The sequence below is a fragment of the Solea solea genome, chromosome 10 (genome assembly GCF_958295425.1).
Source record: "Solea solea chromosome 10, fSolSol10.1, whole genome shotgun sequence".
NCBI classification, from domain to species: domain Eukaryota; kingdom Metazoa; phylum Chordata; class Actinopteri; order Pleuronectiformes; family Soleidae; genus Solea; species Solea solea.
Genome location: NC_081143.1, coordinates 14,983,659 through 15,001,491, shown reverse-complemented (window position 1 = coordinate 15,001,491; position 17,833 = coordinate 14,983,659). Strand labels below are relative to the sequence as shown.

Here is a 17,833-nt window from a genome sequence, read left to right as displayed (position 1 = left end):
TTGAGGAGGGGACATTTTAAGCCTTAAGCTGGAAATAAGATGTAGGTCCACCACTATAAGAAATATGTTAGTAAAAGAGTCAGGGAGAACAAGCAGCGAATACAGCTTAAGAGAGAGTTAATGTTGTTATAACTCAAGACATGCATGTTTACCAGATAGAGAATGTGCAGATCGTTTTCCAACACAAACCCCTTCATTGCCCGCTGGAGATCTGCAAATATTCCAAGAGCCTCAGGAGGAGAGAGGGAGGATGCAAGGGTGGCAGCACCAAGCTGCGTGGAACAATATTGCTCCTCTGGAGATGGAAAGACATCACATCACGTTGTAAAGGCAAAGGTAAGGAAAGTTCATTTTTGAAAATGTAATAAATAATAAATATTAAGTGTTGAGATATAAATAGAGACTTTTTTCTTTTCTGTTATGAGCCATTTTTTCCCTAATTGTAGGAACAATTTAAAGTAATCCCAATTTTGGATTGAGTGCTAAATTCATATAGCCTTACACCAACACCAGATGTTTATGTAATCCTGTAGGAGTCGTGTAAATGTCAGAGCTGCTGCCTTATTATGTGACTACATACTGTTATTACACCTCCCATCCCATCCCTCATTTTTTGTGGGATATCCATTCTTATTCCTAGCTGTTTTCATTATGGCATGGCACGTAGTAATAACACACCAGGGAAATTGTGACAGTACCTTGTTCGTCCTTCTGGATGCTAATAAATTCATTCTCCATAAGCCATTCGACACATGCCTCAATCGCCCCTTTGTTGGTCTCTTCATTTGATTTGTTATTGCCATCACATTTCATGCTGGCAGCCAGTAGAGAACAGGAAGCATATGACTTCACATCCTGTGGAGTTCTGGCGACACCACCGACAATTATCTATGATTTGAGAAATTGTTTTTGGTCACTGTAAGGTAAACTAACAAAACCACCCTTACAAACAGCAGGAAATACATTCTGTGATGAACCATGTTAGCTGAAATATCACTCATACCTCCAGGATGGCTCGCAGCATGCTAGTGGTGACACCCTCTCCTTCTCTTCTCACCAGACAGCTGCTGATAGGCTGAAGAGCACCTTTCAGGAGAGTGATACCTTTCTGACGCTCTGCCTCTTTACAAACCAACACACTTTCACCTAAAAAAAAAAAGAATGACAAGATGACATCATATCACAGAAGACTTTATATTTAACCTTTTAAATAAGAGTTCTTTATTCATAAATGACAGCTGATCATGGTGATGAATTGACACTCTCCAGTGTCTTTACTACATACCCATAGTGTCTACACCTTTTCTCCCAGCTCGTCCAGCCATCTGTTTGTACGTGAGCGGGTCCAACAGGTGTCCATTGAAGGTAGGTGTTCGAATGATGACTCTGCGAGCTGGGAGATTAACTCCTGAGGAGAGGGTAGAGGTGGCAGCCAAGACTCTGACCATGCCCTGACGATAAGCTCCCTCCAACACGTCTCGTTCATCAAATGTCAGACCTGCGACAAAGTATGAAACATAAACAACCTTTATCTGGTTTAATTCAGCCAACAGTCTGATGTGTTTACAGGGTTGTGAGCGAGTGGTTACCTGCATGGTGGAAGGCCACCCCACATGGAACAGTACGCTGGAGTATGCCGTCTAGTCCAGCGGGAGTTCGTCTCAACTGAGCCAAAACATCCACTAGTCCGTCTTGATCCAGACTCACAGGCTGGAGGTCAGTGTCACCCTTACGATCTAAAAGAATGCCACCACAGCCTGAACTTAGAAGATATTTTAACAAAAAATATTTTCAAAACAAGCAACAGTTTCACTTTATGTTCTCTGAGACACAGTATGTGCGGGTGGAAAATTATTTGTGAATGAATACATGAATACACAAGGAGCTATGAGTTTAGTGGCAGCTAATGAGAATCAGATTCATAAAGAATAAAAAAATACCTGTATGACTGAGGTTGTAGAATTCTCTGGCGATACTGTCTGCTAGTTTCTCACACCAGTTCTTTGAGGGACAGAAAAGCAGCACAGAGTGGCCCTCTCTCACCGTCTCATAGCACAAACTCACTATGTGGTCGTCATCACCCTTCACACAGAAAAAGGTTATAGCATGTCATTGTATTACTGGCCATGGCATCACACCTGTGCTTAGGTCCCTGTGAATTTTAGAAGTGATTTTAAATTGCGCTTAAAGTCTCTTAATGGACTGGCACCTGACTACCTAGTTCACATGTTTTTGATATACACCCACCTAATTTCTCTCTTATTGTATTTTATCGAGTATGGTAGATCCTGCCATCTAAATTACCCTAATCTTGAGTGCAGGAGTGAACTGTCGGACCACAGAGAGGCTCTTGTCGTAGAAGTTGCAGCCCACTTTGAGATGCTCCTGCAGGGGCACAGGTCTATAGTCTGTCTGGTAAAGCTCTGCACCTAACCAGCTTGCCAGGAGAGAAAGGTTAGGCAGGGTGGCACTCATGCCGATTATCTGTACACCCTCAGACAGACACCTGTGGAGAAAAGTGTACAAATATATTTAAGAATTTATTAACCCGATTTATATACTTTACATCAAGACAACTGTAGACAGACAAACAGACCCTGTGGTGTTCTGCTTCTGAGTAATGTAGCGGATTTTGGTTAACAGCAGTTCTAGCAGGTATCCTCTTCCAGAATCCCCAACCATATGCAACTCATCCACCACTACCATGCCTAGTAGCACAAAGACAACAGTGTCAAACCCACTAATACAAATAATAATTTTAATTAAACATTTTGTCAAACTAAGTCTATAACATGTCAGAAAATAGTGAAAAATGTAAATCACACCATTCTTTAGTTAATTCAACAGTCTCATTTCCAGAGAAACACAAATTATAGTGTTATGACAGTGCGAATGACTAATTGACTCACCAACTTCATGTTCCTGCTTTACACAAATTTACCACACATGTATTTACCTAGTAGGCCCATACTGTCTTCTTCAATAAGCCTGTTAATCAGGGAGTTAGCTTTTTCTATGGTGCAAACAGCCACATCCAGCGCCGCAAACCCCCCAGCAGCCGCAGTGCTGCCCATATATCCCTCCACACAAACTCCTGCCTCCTCAAATACGCTCTGGAAGGTACAAAGACATTCATTTTTTTTAGATGGTGATAAATACACATACATAACAACATCATTATCTCCATTTCAGGCTCACTTGAAGGTAATGCATCTTCTCTTTGGCCACAGAAACAAATGGTAAAATGAAGAGGGCTTTTCTTTTGGTTTCTAACACGCGCTTCAAAAGCAGCAGCTCTGACACCAGAGTTTTTCCAGCACTAGTGGGGGCTGAAAAACAAAGGGTATATAAAGAGTATATCACTTAAAAAGAGGCCGAACTATGGAAATAATTTCAATTACTTTCTTGTTGCATTCATTTTCTCACCAGAGTATACCAGGTTACCTCCCTGTAGCACACGTCCAACAGTAAGGCACTGAGCTTGCCACTCAAACATGTGAGTTACTCCGTGTTTCTGGTAGCGCTCCAGGATGGGTTTTGGCAAACCCCAACTGGATAAAAGTAGCTTCTCATGTTGCTCCAAGGGAGCATATAAGGCAATGCCTACAAGAAAGCCAACACATAACATACAACATTAGAGAAGTTCATATGAGGTGTTAACATCTGTGGATCAAAATGTGATAAGATATAAATATGAACACGTCAGCCAAATAGGAGGTTCTATGACTGCATGGCTAAAAATGATTCACCTGGCTGAGGTAATGTTTCGCTGAGAGCACTAAGATCTAATCCAGTGGGGGCTGTCAGCACAGACGTGGACTGGTTCTGTAATGACTGCTGGAGTTTGGCCCTCTTCATAGCAGCTGCGAGGCATGTGGGGCTAAACAAGATGTAGTCTCTGGATGCATCACAAGGTGGATCGGCAGCCTTACTAAATCCACTCTCTTCACTAAGAGGAGAGCTCTTTCTTCTGGGCGTAGGCCTCTGCCTGTTGAAACACAGAGAGCAAGAAAAATATTTGTGAACTGAAAAGTAGATGATAATTGGAGCAACAGAAAAGCTGAGTAATAATATGTGAGTTCAGACTTACTTGATGGAGCTGCCTGGTTGCTGATCACTTTTTATTTCAAAATTAATGCAGGTAGAAGCCGGGCTTTCTGAAGCCCTCTGAGCATGCTCCACTTCCTCTAAATCTTCACTGAAGAGAAGTTTCTGAGCAAGGTCTTTACTATCAGACATCCACCCTGTTCTTTTACAGCCACTGTGGGGTCCTTTATCTATGGGTTGAGGAGGTGCTCTGAAACCGTCACTGTTATTATGTGCAACTGGTGCAAGAGACTGTAAAGAGGCAAAGGCAGCTGATGAAACTGGCTGTTCTTGTGCTTCAGCTGCTGGCTTTACAGTTTCAACAGCATCCAGCACCTGGAGCATCTCTTCATCAAGAGCTAATGTAGATTCCCCCAGCGGCAACACTGATCGTCCACCCTAACACAGAAAAATAAGGTATTTTGTGGGAAAAAAAAGCCAACATTAACACACTTTTGTGCTGTCACACACTCACCATGAGGCTGTCTCTGCTGGTGTTTTCAGATCCATTTCTTTTCTCTGACTGATAATGGGTTTTCTGCAACAGCCTGTCTCCATGTAGTGGCTCATCAGGAGCCTGAAGACTATGTGAAGACCCATGTGCACAAAATAAGAGATTTAAGATCAAGGAGGAGTAAATTAGGATCAATTTAAGAGAAGAGGATATTGATGCAGCAGCATCAAGTACCGTAAGACACTACTAATAACTGTTTAGAAGTCTCCTGGCGACAGAAGAAACATGGTCATAATCCTGACGTTATAAAACGAAGCAGAAATCGCTCTAAACAAAACACTTACGTTTTTTTCTTCTTGATCTGGTGTTGCCCCATGTAGCTTTTCTGTTTTAGAGGACGATCTGAAGTGCTCATACTCAGGATGATGTTGCAGTGTCTCAAACAGACGTGTGGGTATGTGTTTGTGAATTAACATGACATTAGTTTCACTCTAGAGTTTGTAAACTGTAGTCAACAATGTAGAAGATCAACAGTGAGCGGTAAAAGAAAAACAAGCGTCATTGTAGAAGTAACTGTTTGGGTTTCTGAACGTAAATATTGTTTTTCTGTTGATCTGCGACGAGGGGAAAATCAAAAAGTCCGCTGGTCCGACCCGGTGTTACACAAAAACTGTTCCACGGCACAAAGGCCCTAGTACAAACGTTCCAACTCATACTCCCCAGCTGCCATTGATAGCACAGATTGATTTTGAACATATATATTTATATTTTGATACTGAAATACAAACAAAGTTATATGACACTAAAGAATTGTCCTTCGAATAATGTTTAAATGAGTACAATGATTATTTGATCGAGTTGTGTGGGTAAATACATTTTCTAACAAATGCTACTTTGTGGCACCTTATGAAAAAAATAAATGTATTCATTCATCTTCTGTAAAAATGTATGGTCGATAAACTTCATGACTGATTGCCATTAAAATAGAATACACCTTTTAATTAATTTGCAATGTGCTTTAAAACTCTATGTGAAAGTAACGATGAAGACATTATGTTCTTAAAATACATTTTCATCTGTAAATAAGCTGTAGCATGGGAAATAGGCACAGTATAAAATATACAATATAGGAAATACAATAAAATCAGTTTATATGAGTTCATATGTGTGGAAAAAAAACCTCCAGAACCACTAAATAATCATTAATTGTATTATATATTGATACCTATTTGGTCAGGTCTTTATAAATGCAGGTTATGTGCTAAAGTAACTTGGTAAAAACATTAGGTGCCTGACTGACTGCCATTCATATGACACCTAAAACCACCACCAAAAAATGCCTTTCTTTTTGTTTCCTATGGGTGCCTTCCAATCAAAAAGGGTGCTGTTATGAAGTTCCCTATTGTCCCTACATGGCAGTGTCCAAAAGTGTGTCCTAAGAGGAAATGATATTCAGGGCTCTATTGAAAAATACCCATCTCAGTGATATAAGTGCTTTAAAGAATGTCCCTTTATAGGTATACACATATGTGTGAGAATGTGGGAGATTATGTACCATTATATACGTGCGCAGTAGGTGCCCTTTTAATTTTTGCAGTAGGTGCCCTTTTTAATTTTGGCCCCTGTCCTGCTAAATGTATGTGCACGCCCCTTTTGTATCCAGTATTGATAATTGTGTGGTAAAGTGATTGGGTGTGGGCGGGGCATAGATATCTGTCTCGGGCGTGTTCGAGCGGCTGGTGGGCGCGCCCGCTACGACGTTGCGGAGGCTTCAAGATGGCGGAAGCCCTGACAACTCAGGAGCAGCTGGTAAGAGTCTCTTGACATAATTTCCTCTTATCTCCTCGCCGTTTTCAATGTGTACACGTGTCGCCTCCGTTTTCCTCTCCAACCGCTGATTTTTCCATACATTTTGTTCCCGGAAACGATGGTCTAGTAAACACGACTGGCCCGCTCGCACCCGACTTCGGTGTGACTGACAGCACTTAGCATGTGTGTTAGCATGATGGCGTTTGCTAGCAGCTAGTAGCAGGGTACAGTAAACCGGGTGTTTATCTTGAATACTTGTTTCCCTGATAACCCAGCTTGATATTGTTTGCATAGATATGACCACAGCGTGGATGTCATACAAGCCGTTCATCTTATGGTTTATCCCACATATGATGCCTCTGCTGTCTTCAATGCAACTGTTAGCTTTCCAGCCACCACATGTAACTTAGCTGGCTGTTAACGCTAATAGCTATTGTTGACTTCTAGAGATTTTCCTCGACAGCTATCTAACCGGATATTAAAAGTACGTGTATGCACGCGCGACGGTTGTAAACCGTTAGTTTATAGTTGTCTTAATCGTTAGTTGCTATAATGCATCATGGTGACCCAGTGAAAATAGCCCACCATCACGAGTCCCATCGCAGAAGGCGAGCTAGCTATCAGATTTACGGTCGAGAATTCACAGAAGTGATCCTCCGGTTCCTAGCATTGTTGTTGCCACACCATTCTAGTAAAGAGGTGGGCTCGACGTGGTCATGGACTAGAGAGATGAAACGTAACACCGCGAATCTGATGACGACTTTATCTTTGTCGTTTCTTCTTGGATATTGGCATCAAGGATTGCAACATGTATTTTGTCCGTGAGCTAAGTAACGGGACATGATCGCACCGCTTCCCACTCTACGCGATGTATTTCTTGCTGTCCTTGGTGGCTAAGCACTTTCCCGGAATCGGTAACGTCAATCGATTAACCGCCCTCAAGCCACCTGGCGTACAAACGATTTATTTGCTCCAGAAATAAGTGTGTAGCCTTGTTCTATGTATTTGATCACTCCATGAGTTAAGCTGTATACTAGAACTACTGTTCTGCTGGGGACATGTCATAAATATGTATTTAACATGTTTATTATCAAACAAGGATATGATGTCCAGTACCAAATATGTACGTTTTATTGCAGTTCAACACTACCATCGATCATTTATTAAACACATTCATTGGAAATTTGTGATTCAGGAACACAATTTGCAAGGGACCACGAGAACACACTATCGCTCGATAAAAATTGATATGTTGGTGTCACTACAGCACTTAATCATGTTTATTATTGGAACATCTATATTGATCTCTCTATTTGTCTCTTAGGGCTCTAATGATTAAGCCATTCATTGCTTTTTATTACTTGAAAAGAAAAGGAGTATCTGGTTTGAGTGTCGTTGTAAAAATAAAAACAAGGTGGTCTGTCTCCTTTTTGACAAAGTAACCTGAAAAAAATATGAGTAAAAATATTTGTGGGTAAATCATTTTATTATAATTTGCAGCCCTACCATCTACTGTATGTCTGTCTGACCATCAAAAACATTCTCATTCAGGCAAAGGGAAGCAGAGTTACTACTACACACTTTTCTGTATAGTTAATGAATGTGTCTATTGTTAAGACCATCATCTAATTACAAAATGGGTCATGAGATGCATCAGAATGACTCGCGTTCACCAAACGGATAATTTGCATGAAAACTTTGTATTAAGATACAACACAAGATTTATTTTTTTTACATTAAAAAGTGCTCTCATCTACTACACTTTCAAGGAGCAGAGTCTGCTGATTCTATTTGTATCAGAGTTGTAACTTTGGCAGGGAAACAAAATTGAAAGGGAGTCTAGTTTGGCGTGTCTTGCCTGTTACATCAGTTGTCTTTCACTTCACTTTCTGTCTGTATTTTATGTTGCTTTACTCAATAAAATGTTGCGCTTTGGATGTGTTATAAATGGCTCTACTCCTCCGCCTTAAGTTTTTCGTCTTTAATTTTTTCTCACACACAGACACCTCACCTTTTCTCTATCTCTTCCTTTCCCACACTTGTCCAGGCTGTGGAGGAGTTCCTGAGTGAAGTGCGTAGCAGGGAGCAGCCTCACAGTGCCGGGCTTGTCTCCCAACCCACAGCTGTGAAATTTCTTATGGCCCGCAAATTTGACGTCTCAAGAGCTATCGACCTATTCCAAGCATATAAGGTACAGCAGTGCTTTGACTGGCATTTGATTTGTATGTTTTTGCCTCTCACCTGTTTTTGTGTTTTATGTTTTTTAAATGTTTGCTTTATTACTGTATAGCACTTTGGTCAACAATGTTGTTTCTAAATGTGCTTTATAAATACATCTGATTGGTGATACAACTGAAAAGACTGTTCTTCTGCAGTGTCACAGACGGCACCTCATGATGTGTTGAGGATGGAGTGCACTGCAGAGTCATAACTGTTAAGTTTCTTATCCCCCCTCTGAATTACCATGTTCTTGTTGAAAATTTGATATCAGTGTACTCTAACTCTTAGGAGTTAGAATGTCTCCACGATGAACAACCATGCAATTTAAGGAACATGACTATATCATCTCATCACCAAACACAATCCACATATATAATTGGGTCAATCTCTCTATAGAGTGCCTTTGGTATCCTCTTCAAAATCACCCAATTACCACAAACATATTATAAAATAATTAAATTCTGAGGTTTTGGTGTAAATGACAATTCTCTTGCTATGCGTTTACCCCATTTTATACCATTTTCTTTGATTGGGTGTATGTGATTTTGGCATGTCCCACATGCTGCTCTGCTAACTTCAGTGAATGCTAAAAGTGGTTAAAGAACAAAACCTTTAAATACTTTTTGTTCTTCACACATTACTTTTTATAAAACTAGAAACTTTGATTTATATTCCATTTTATAATACTAATAATATTAAACATTTTGTTCATGTCCCCGAATTTGCTGTCATTTACATCTTAAATCTGCCCATCATTACGGGGTAATTGCCACTTTAAGAGACCGGCTGATGCAATTAGTGACATGACCAACAGCATTCTGTCTTTCTTCACTGGAAGTTGACAACTGCTGCAAATACATCAAACTCCCGCACTGATATTTCCTAATTTTTAGTCATATTGTGTTTAAAGTTGGATGTTGTCAAGCTTAACATGTCCACACTGTCATAGTGAAATATTAATTTATATAAAATCTTTTCAGAAATTGTAAGTCTATTTCTTAAACTGTATACAGTCATTTTCAACCCTGAATCACTTTGCTAGCTGAAGGTCCACCGTGTTCTCATTCAATGCTAACATTGTCACAGTAAACATTGTCATGGAAAGATTGATGACAGGGTGGACATGTCAACAATCTTTGAAACATTCTGATAACTACAAATATTACAACAGCTTTACACATAATATAATGTCTGTATGTGTAAATGTACAGTAAATGCTTTACTGTGTCGTACTAGAAGTTGGCAATATTGGCTTTTGTAGCGAGTACTGGTATCAGCAGGCCTTTTGATCAGGATCATAATTTGATATATCACACTCTAACTCATAAATGTTTTCTATATAATCAAACAATAGACTATAAGGGAATGGTCTAAATTGTCTTTTCAGAGGAAAGTGGAGCTGAGATAGCAAGGAGTTATCGAGAATGTTAAGATGCTGATCCAGACAGCAGAAAAAAGTAACTTGAGAGGGAGAGGTGGCATAAGGACAGTCTGGAAAGAAGAAGGGCAACAATGAGCTCAGTGAGAGAAAGAGAGAGAAGAGGGCAACAAAAAAGACATGGAAAGAAGCAAAAAGCTAGTGCTTTTCTACAGTCAGACACCCCCATCTCTTCTGAAACTCTTGAGGGCCTAGGAGAAGGCCCTCCAGGTTAGAACATGTAAATGTAGGTTTTATATAATTTAATTAAAACAACCACTAACAATTTTGTCCACTCTGACTCTGTCATCTTCAGTTTTTAGTCAAAAAAACTTTTGTGTGATTTCTTTATCAGCAAATTTAAAGCACACCTGTAATCTGCTGTTAGCCCAAATTTATTGACAAGGCTTATAACAACAAATATTGACTGAGGGTATATTTTTGGTGATGTTTCCCTGCTGACTTTCCTGCTTGTTTGTGTCCTGTATCAACATCAGAACACAAGAATCAAAGAGGGCATCATCAATATCAATCCCGACGAGGAGCCTCTACGCTCTGAGCTTCTGAATGGCAAATTTACAGTCCTGGTGAGTAATGAAGTTGGTATGAACCACTAAACATAAAGGAACTTAGGTAATCATTCAGGAATTTTAAAGTAACTCAGAAAAATGTATATTGGTGTTTTATAATGTCTGTCAATGTTTCCAACAGCCTGGCCGTGATGCTAAGGGTGCTGCTCTAGCGCTCTTCACAGCTCGTCTCCATCGGTCTGATGTCACCACCCACAAAGCTGTGCTTCAGGCCATCATCTATCAGTTGGATAAAGCCATAGAGAGGTGATGCCCAAACCATAAAAAAATGTTAAACATTTCTACTCCCCCTCCTGGTGCTGTCTCTGATGTTGGGACACACCTGTTACTGTCTGTGATTTGTCCTTTTGTTTCCATTTTTAATTTCGAGCCTTGTCTCTTAGTTCCAGTTTCTGACTATTTATTGGTCTTTGATTAGATCAGTATTAAATTGTGACAAAAAATGACAAACTAAAATGTAGTTAAAGTTCTTAATATCTCTATTTTGTATTACTGGAGCATCTACACCAGATTGAGAACGGAAAATATACAGTGACAGGAAAAGAAAATGACAAATGGTACCAGTTCAAATTAGGCCCCACTTCAAATATAATGCCTCCAAGTGAAAGTATGGGTGTGTTTTATTATTGGGCCCTGAGACGACAAAATCACTAGGAAGAAAACCTCAAACCAGAGTAGACACTTTAAGATGCCTCACACAATAGCTGAGGTAACTTATCATAACTTTAAATAATATTAGTTGAAAGTAAAAAGCCACTTTTCCAAAGTGAATGTAAGAGATTGTCTAAAAATTTAAATATCAGGTGTTTTTATCAACAAAAACAGACTGAAATGTATGTATTTTTCAACTAAGACAAGACAAAATTGTATGCTTTTCTTCAACTAAGATGGGACTAAATTGTTTAGAGTTTTTCCTACTGAAAATGAAAAAGGTGAGGTTGATTAAATATAACTTTAATTGTTTGGATTTCTATTATTTTTTCAATGCTAACTTCGCTTCTTGATCTATTACCAGTTTACAAACTCAAAGAGATGGACTCATATTTATCTACGACATGACCAACTCCAGCTATGGCAATTTTGACTATGAGCTCTGTGTCAAGATCCTCAATTTGCTCAAGGTAAATAAATATCTGGAAAATCCTCTGTTGCTCTACTATTTGGCCCTCTGGTCTTTGGTGTTAAAAGTCTCTCTGTTTTCCAGGGTGCATTTCCAGCTCGTCTAAAATGTGTCTTCATTGTTTCATCGCCTCTTTGGTTTCGAGCACCTTTTGCAGTCCTACGTCTGTTTGTCCGAGAGAAATTGAGAGAAAGGGTAAGTTTGTTTTCATCAGGATGTCTCATCATAGTGTGCAATATGTCTCTTATTAGGTATTTGATATGTGTTGTCTTTCTTTTGCAAACACTAGGTGTGCACGGTGAAAGCTCATGAGTTGGCCAATCACATCCCAGTCTCCTCCCTTCCTGAACACCTGGGTGGGACATCCCAGTACAGTCACGTGGCTTGGATCCAGTCCTGTGTTAATGTTCAAACAAACACTGTTCAGGGTGACACACAAGAACACGACACACATGATTGTGTGGGAAGCCTGCTACGCTCATACAGTTTGGAGTGTAGCAACACAAGCGCAGGTGCTACACTGTCCCACACCCATATAAATACACAGTTAGGTTCTGAGTTAGCTGTGGCTAACTCTAACTGCTATGATGATAATAATGCTAACCCACGCAATCACTGCACAGTGGTGGATGGCAGGACTCGAGGCCTAGGCCAGTACCAGCAGAGCCCACATTCTGCTGCCAACAGACAGGGGAACCACCAACACTGGAACGGCGCAGCCGTGAGCGAAGCCAACATGGCTGTTAGTGGCTCCAGTGTCAATGCTAATATGAATGGTCGTGGTCGACAAGCTCCTCCCCAGTCAGACACACCACCTGACACGCCGCTTTCCCAGAAAGGTGATGGTGATGTGGCGGACTGCAAAGCAACAGACTCTGCCTGGAGATCTCAGAGTGAGAGTGTTAAGGAGGAGGATGAAGAGGAGGTTGAGGATGAGGAAGAGGAAGAGGAAGGGGTGCCTCCATTGCCCCAGAAATCTCTGCCTCGTCCACCCCACCAACCGTCCTCTCAATCCCCGCCCCTGTCATCATCATGTGGTCATGATGGTGAAGACCGTTACATGGAGGTGTCTGTTCACATGCCGGAGCAGGGAGGAATGACGGTGCATGACCTGGTGGAATATGTGAAGAGGAAGAAGAAAAAAGGGATTTATCAGGAGTACGAGGAGATCCGCAAGGAACCACCAACAGGCACCTTTGATTACTCCAAGTAAGAGAGCCTAGTATTTTATTCTGGTCTTTCAGCCTTGTTTCATTGACCTGGAACTCACAACATGTTTCATGGCACTGCTTTTACAGGAAGTTATCCAATCAGATAAAGAACAGGTACAGTGATGTTCTCTGCCTGGACCAGTCACGGGTGCGACTGTGCCAGCTCTCTGATGACGAGGACGAGGTAATGATAACTTCATTAAAATGCACTTTTGTTATGGATTCCTGCATTTGTATCATATGTGTTAGATTTCAAGATTGTGTCAACAACGAGGTATGTTCTTGTGTCATATTTAATCTCTTATCTGCTGACTGATATTTGAGATTAGAAGGTGAAGTTCATGGCAATGTCAGGCCACAGAGGTTCATAAATAGTTTTGAAAACCTTTTTATGAGCATGTCATAAACTATGAATAGATGGTCCACTCCATTAAAAATAAAAACCTTAAGAAGAAGCAAGGGTTTTTTCAGTTGGAGAAAGACTCTTCAGATTGACAACTGAATTATTCTCTTTAGCTGAAGAAACTGAAGATTGTCTGAATCAGTTTTGCATTCAGAATGTGTAGAATAATATTTAGCCACTGCAAGTATGTGGCAGGTTTCAAAGATGGACAGAAGTGAAGACAGAAGTCAGAGATGATAATAATAGTAATAACACTAATAATGAATATTTCTAACACCAGGCTGCTGTGTATTTTTTCCAGACATCAGATTACATTAATGCCAGTTTCATGGATGGGTACAAGAGAGGCAACGCCTACATTGCAACTCAGGGTGAGCAGTTGTTGAAACAAACCCTTTAACTTCATGCAATGTATACTTTTTGTACTAAACCCAACTCCGTTCCCCCACAAGCCTTAGTATAGTACAATCTGGTGTTCCACTAGCCTGAAAGCCTTTTGCACTCCTCAGGTCCTTTACCAAAAACCTTTGGTGATTTCTGGCGCATGGTTTGGGAACAGATGGTACTTATCATTGTCATGACCACCAGGTGAGGCTTCTTCAACTCATTTTAGGGGCTGTGCAGACACTGTGTGGATTACTGTTGTTTAAATACAATTTTTTCAGTTTCATTATATTGCATTAGTTAATACATAAAGTATATCCAGGAAATACAGATTCTGGCTGTGCAGAAAAGCAAGTTATTTAGCATATAACATCAAAAAACATGCACAATGTCTGTCCAGCTTTGGAGATGCTCCAAAGGTACATATTCTGGGCAGGATGTAAAGGTTGTGCATCTCACAGGGTGGTGGAGCGTGGACGTGTCAAGTGTGGTCAGTACTGGCCTCTTGAGGAGGGCAGGACCGAGCAATACGGATATTTCTTGGTTAGGAACACTAACATCCAGGTGTTCCAGGACTTTAAACTCTCCCTTCTTGAACTTTACAACACCCAGGTGAGTCACAGCAACCACTTTTTTACATAAAACTTAAAGATCTGGGATTGATTTTTTTTTGTCTTTAGTGTGTAAAATTTAAGACTAAAGTTGAGCTCTATTGTTCTCCAACTTTTTGTTAGTCTGGAGAGAGACGGGAGGTGTGCCACTACCTCTATGTCAGCTGGCCCGACTTTGGGGTGCCTAAGAGCGCCTCTGCTATGCTGGACTTCCGTGAGCACGTACTTAAACGGAGGGATGCTGCAGTCCAAAGCCTGGGATCCAGTTGGATTGGACCTCTTGGAGGCCCTCCTGTGGTTGTGCACTGCAGTGCAGGCATTGGTCGCACAGGTAATGTCACATTACTGTGAGATAGATGGCTCCAAGTTTGGATTTAATTATTTTCCTATCTTTTTAATGCCCCCATTTTAGGTGCCTCATCTCTGTGATTTTTATAGTCCATTCATATTTAGTTGTGCACATGATTTTTTTTCCCACATGTGTAATGTCTTTATTTATGTTATCTAAGCCTGAACTAAGAATTAAAAATGCTCTGTAGGCACTACATGGGTGAACCTGACAAATGCAGTAGCAAAGTACAAATTAGGGATGAGCCAATACTATTTAACATTTTTATCAGTTCAATACTGGATCCAATATCTGGTATGATATGTTTACCTCATATGATCCAAAAAACCCAAATGTTACATAAATGCTTCACGACGCACAGGCTGTTATAAGAGACATGCACCACCAATGTCAAGAAACAATGCCACATAACATGAAAAAGTGATATAGAGCCATCGGTAGTATGAACCGACTTATTTTGTCTGTAATCAATTTAAATTTTGTGTCTGTGATATTTTTTGAAGGTCTGCCGAGCATGTCAAATGGGGTAAACATCTCTCTCTTGCTCTTCTTCCCTGCTTTCTGTGCAGGTACATTCTGTACCCTGGACATCTGCCTGTCCCGGCTGGAGGACATCGGCACAGTAGATGTCCATCAGACAGTGCAACGGATGCGTACACAGAGGGCTTTCAGCATCCAGACCTGGGACCAGTACTATTTCTGCTACACGGCAGTCATTGAGTACGCCCAGCGCCATGGAAAACTGAGCCCAGTGCAGTGGTCTGACTCTGACTTAGAGACTGACAGTGAATGAGGGACATGGGATAAACAGCCTAAACTGAAATCATAGGAATGGAAGAAGAGGAGTGACATTTCAGAGTAGATGAGGAAGATGACTCCTCTGCCATAAGAGAGAAGAGACAACGGATGGAAATCTTGTTTTGGCTCTTGATGCAGACTCCCACAGTTGCGCTTCCTTTTCACAAGTGGATAGATGGAGGAGGTTAAGGGCTGTGGAAAAAAAAAAATACAGGGAGTGTTCATTGCATCGCTGATTGAGCAAGCTGTCCTGCCAATTTCCAAGCCCCTTTTTATTTAGCAAACTTCAGGGGGACTTGGCCTGCCCTGAACCTTGTTGACAAGAGTGTTGTATGAGTTGTAGCATTTTTATATTGACTTGCACATGAGGAATGACAAACTTGAACCTTACCCCTTGAAGCCCTCCAAACCTCCACTCACTTTTCCGTTTTGTATTTCATGTTCCTTTTCAGCCCTGAAAGAGCCTGTGATCACAGTTTAAATGTGAGGGGTATGAAAAGGTGAAACTTGAAAACCTTTATTTTTCTTTATGTTCTCATTTTTTTTTAAAGAAGAAGAAATGGTTCTAAGTGAGCAAATGGCCATAAGTGTTAGTTGATTAGTGTGTGAGCCATTTTGTCCATTTCAGTTTTTCTTTTATTTTTGATGACCTTTTTATATGGTGCATTTTCTACATATGTTTCATGTTTGTGCATATGTAGACTAACTTTTCAAAGCCAAAGTCCTCACCCTGAATGCTTGGATGTACTCCTTGGTGAAATATAATAGACTGAAGCCCGTGTATATTCTTGTAACATACATTTATGTTAGTGTGCATCATAACAACCTCTGAAAGAAGAGCAAAAAAGGCGAGCCAGGCTATGACTAAATACTGAAAAAGATATTGTAATGCAAATTTGCGATTTGTCAGGTCTAACATCATTTTTACTGTCAGAGCGTTCTGAATTGGACGATCCTAAATAATTTGGCCTTAACGTGATTCACTGCCTTGTCATTCTCAGACCTAAACCATACCTGGAGCTCTAAGCTGTTTCATTTCCCCTTGTGTTCTTTTCCTGTTTGAATCTTGTTCTCTGGATACCACAACTGTTGTTTGATTCTTGAGGCATATTCTGCCCAAGATACTTGTGCCTTCAAGTTTTCCTTAGCTTAATGTCTCGCTAGTGTAGTAATAACACCCAAACTAGTGCACTTGCATAGTATATGTTGACTATGTGCCACACAGGACACCCACATTTTGCCTATAGTCCTGTACATAGTACACTACTAATTAATAACATAAAAGTAGTGAGTTATCTGGGACTAAGCTCTGGTTTGAGACATGGCTATTCTTTTATCATTTGACCTCAGGGGGTAATTCTAGTGTTTTTTGCCTAGTTTCACAGATCCATTTCTGGGTTTGCCTCTGGTAAATTATCATTTAAGAAAAACAAACTATATCAACTTTATTTGTATTTTTTACTGTATTGTATCCTGCAATATTTATGTCTTTGTAAAACTTATACAATATTGAAATCAGTGAATGTTGGTACGATGTTACAAAGAAAACAAACCAGTTATTTGCATTTGATAAGCTGAACAAATCAGATGAGGAGTGAAATATATTTTTTGTTGTTCACAAAGAAACTATAGTGAAAATGTCACTTGCCATTGTATTTTCAGAACTGACTTGTATAAATGGTGATTGTTCAATTCTAGGACAACAGGGGGTTGAGGTTGCTTTGAGCGCTAATTGTTTGACTCTTCATTAACAATGACATTAATGTCTTACTGTCTGATACTCGATGCCAAGGACAAAGCAAAAAAAAAAAAAATCAATCAAGTTGGAAAAAAAACTTAAAACTAAATGGCTGATATTTTTGTTCCCAAAACACCGAGTTTGGTGTCAATTATTAAAAGAAATCGATATTTTGAGTGGGTTAAGGTTTATCAGCTTGGTCAGAGAGCCTTGAATGTGTTTGGGGTAATGGTGTCCGAGCCCTTTTGTCAAGACAGACATGGATAGTATTGGTGAATGTGGACCCTGCATCCCTCAATGCCAAAGGCCCAGGCTCACCCTAAAGATGTTTACCTGTCACATTATCATCAGCCTACTAGCAGGACCTATCAGTGTAGCCTTGCATCGACAGGCAGATTTTGGAGCATTATGGGAACACTTACCGAAGGATATGTATAGCTATGAGATAAGAGTGTGTATGTAAACGAGTCTTGGTCCCCATGCTGTTTTTGATTTGTTTTATGAGAAACAAAGAATGCTATGTGCATTCGTCATTGGTGTTGATTCAATGTTTCCTTTTGTGATCTAAGTTCTTGTGGTTGAATTATTGCCTTTTACATGCTGTCAGCCCGGTTGTCCCATTAAAAGCAATGGTATTACTATC

At 40.2% G+C, this 17,833-nt stretch overlaps 2 protein-coding genes across 4 annotated transcripts in view; one reads left to right on the top strand and one right to left on the bottom strand.

Moving 5' to 3' along the window:
- Positions 1–5,536, bottom strand: part of polq (polymerase (DNA directed), theta) — a 16,073-nt gene extending 10,537 nt beyond the window's left edge. Inside the window, exons 1-15 of one of the 2 annotated variants that reach the window (XR_009241438.1) lie at positions 4,885–5,536; positions 4,562–4,670; positions 4,091–4,485; positions 3,750–3,988; positions 3,427–3,603; positions 3,199–3,329; positions 2,957–3,113; positions 2,597–2,708; positions 2,305–2,506; positions 1,941–2,082; positions 1,590–1,736; positions 1,286–1,498; positions 1,004–1,146; positions 699–888; positions 153–295 (exon numbers count right to left, since the gene is read on the bottom strand). Coding sequence is in view for 1 of the 2 variants with exons in the window: in XM_058639942.1 (XP_058495925.1) it covers positions 153–295; positions 699–888; positions 1,004–1,146; positions 1,286–1,498; positions 1,590–1,736; positions 1,941–2,082; positions 2,305–2,506; positions 2,597–2,708; positions 2,957–3,113; positions 3,199–3,329; positions 3,427–3,603; positions 3,750–3,988; positions 4,091–4,485; positions 4,562–4,670; positions 4,885–4,955 (2,571 nt within the window). In the remaining variant the exon portion in view is untranslated. The remainder of the gene's footprint in view (positions 1–152; positions 296–698; positions 889–1,003; positions 1,147–1,285; positions 1,499–1,589; positions 1,737–1,940; positions 2,083–2,304; positions 2,507–2,596; positions 2,709–2,956; positions 3,114–3,198; positions 3,330–3,426; positions 3,604–3,749; positions 3,989–4,090; positions 4,486–4,561; positions 4,671–4,884) is intronic. The other variant, XM_058639942.1, reaches the window with a different exon arrangement.
- ptpn9b (protein tyrosine phosphatase non-receptor type 9b) lies at positions 1,602–17,833 on the top strand. Of its 2 annotated transcripts, none has more exons than XM_058639944.1 (13): positions 1,602–1,716; positions 8,397–8,540; positions 10,484–10,573; positions 10,698–10,822; positions 11,592–11,697; positions 11,781–11,891; positions 11,986–12,905; positions 12,995–13,091; positions 13,612–13,681; positions 13,820–13,898; positions 14,156–14,306; positions 14,429–14,636; positions 15,224–17,833. In XM_058639944.1, exons 2-13 carry the CDS (start codon positions 8,487–8,489, stop codon positions 15,445–15,447), a joined length of 2,235 nt encoding a protein of 744 aa, XP_058495927.1. In that variant the 5' UTR covers positions 1,602–1,716; positions 8,397–8,486; the 3' UTR covers positions 15,448–17,833. The 2 variants fall into 2 exon arrangements, with proteins under 2 accessions (XP_058495927.1, XP_058495926.1); XM_058639943.1 differs by lacking the exon at positions 1,602–1,716 and adding an exon at positions 6,246–6,349.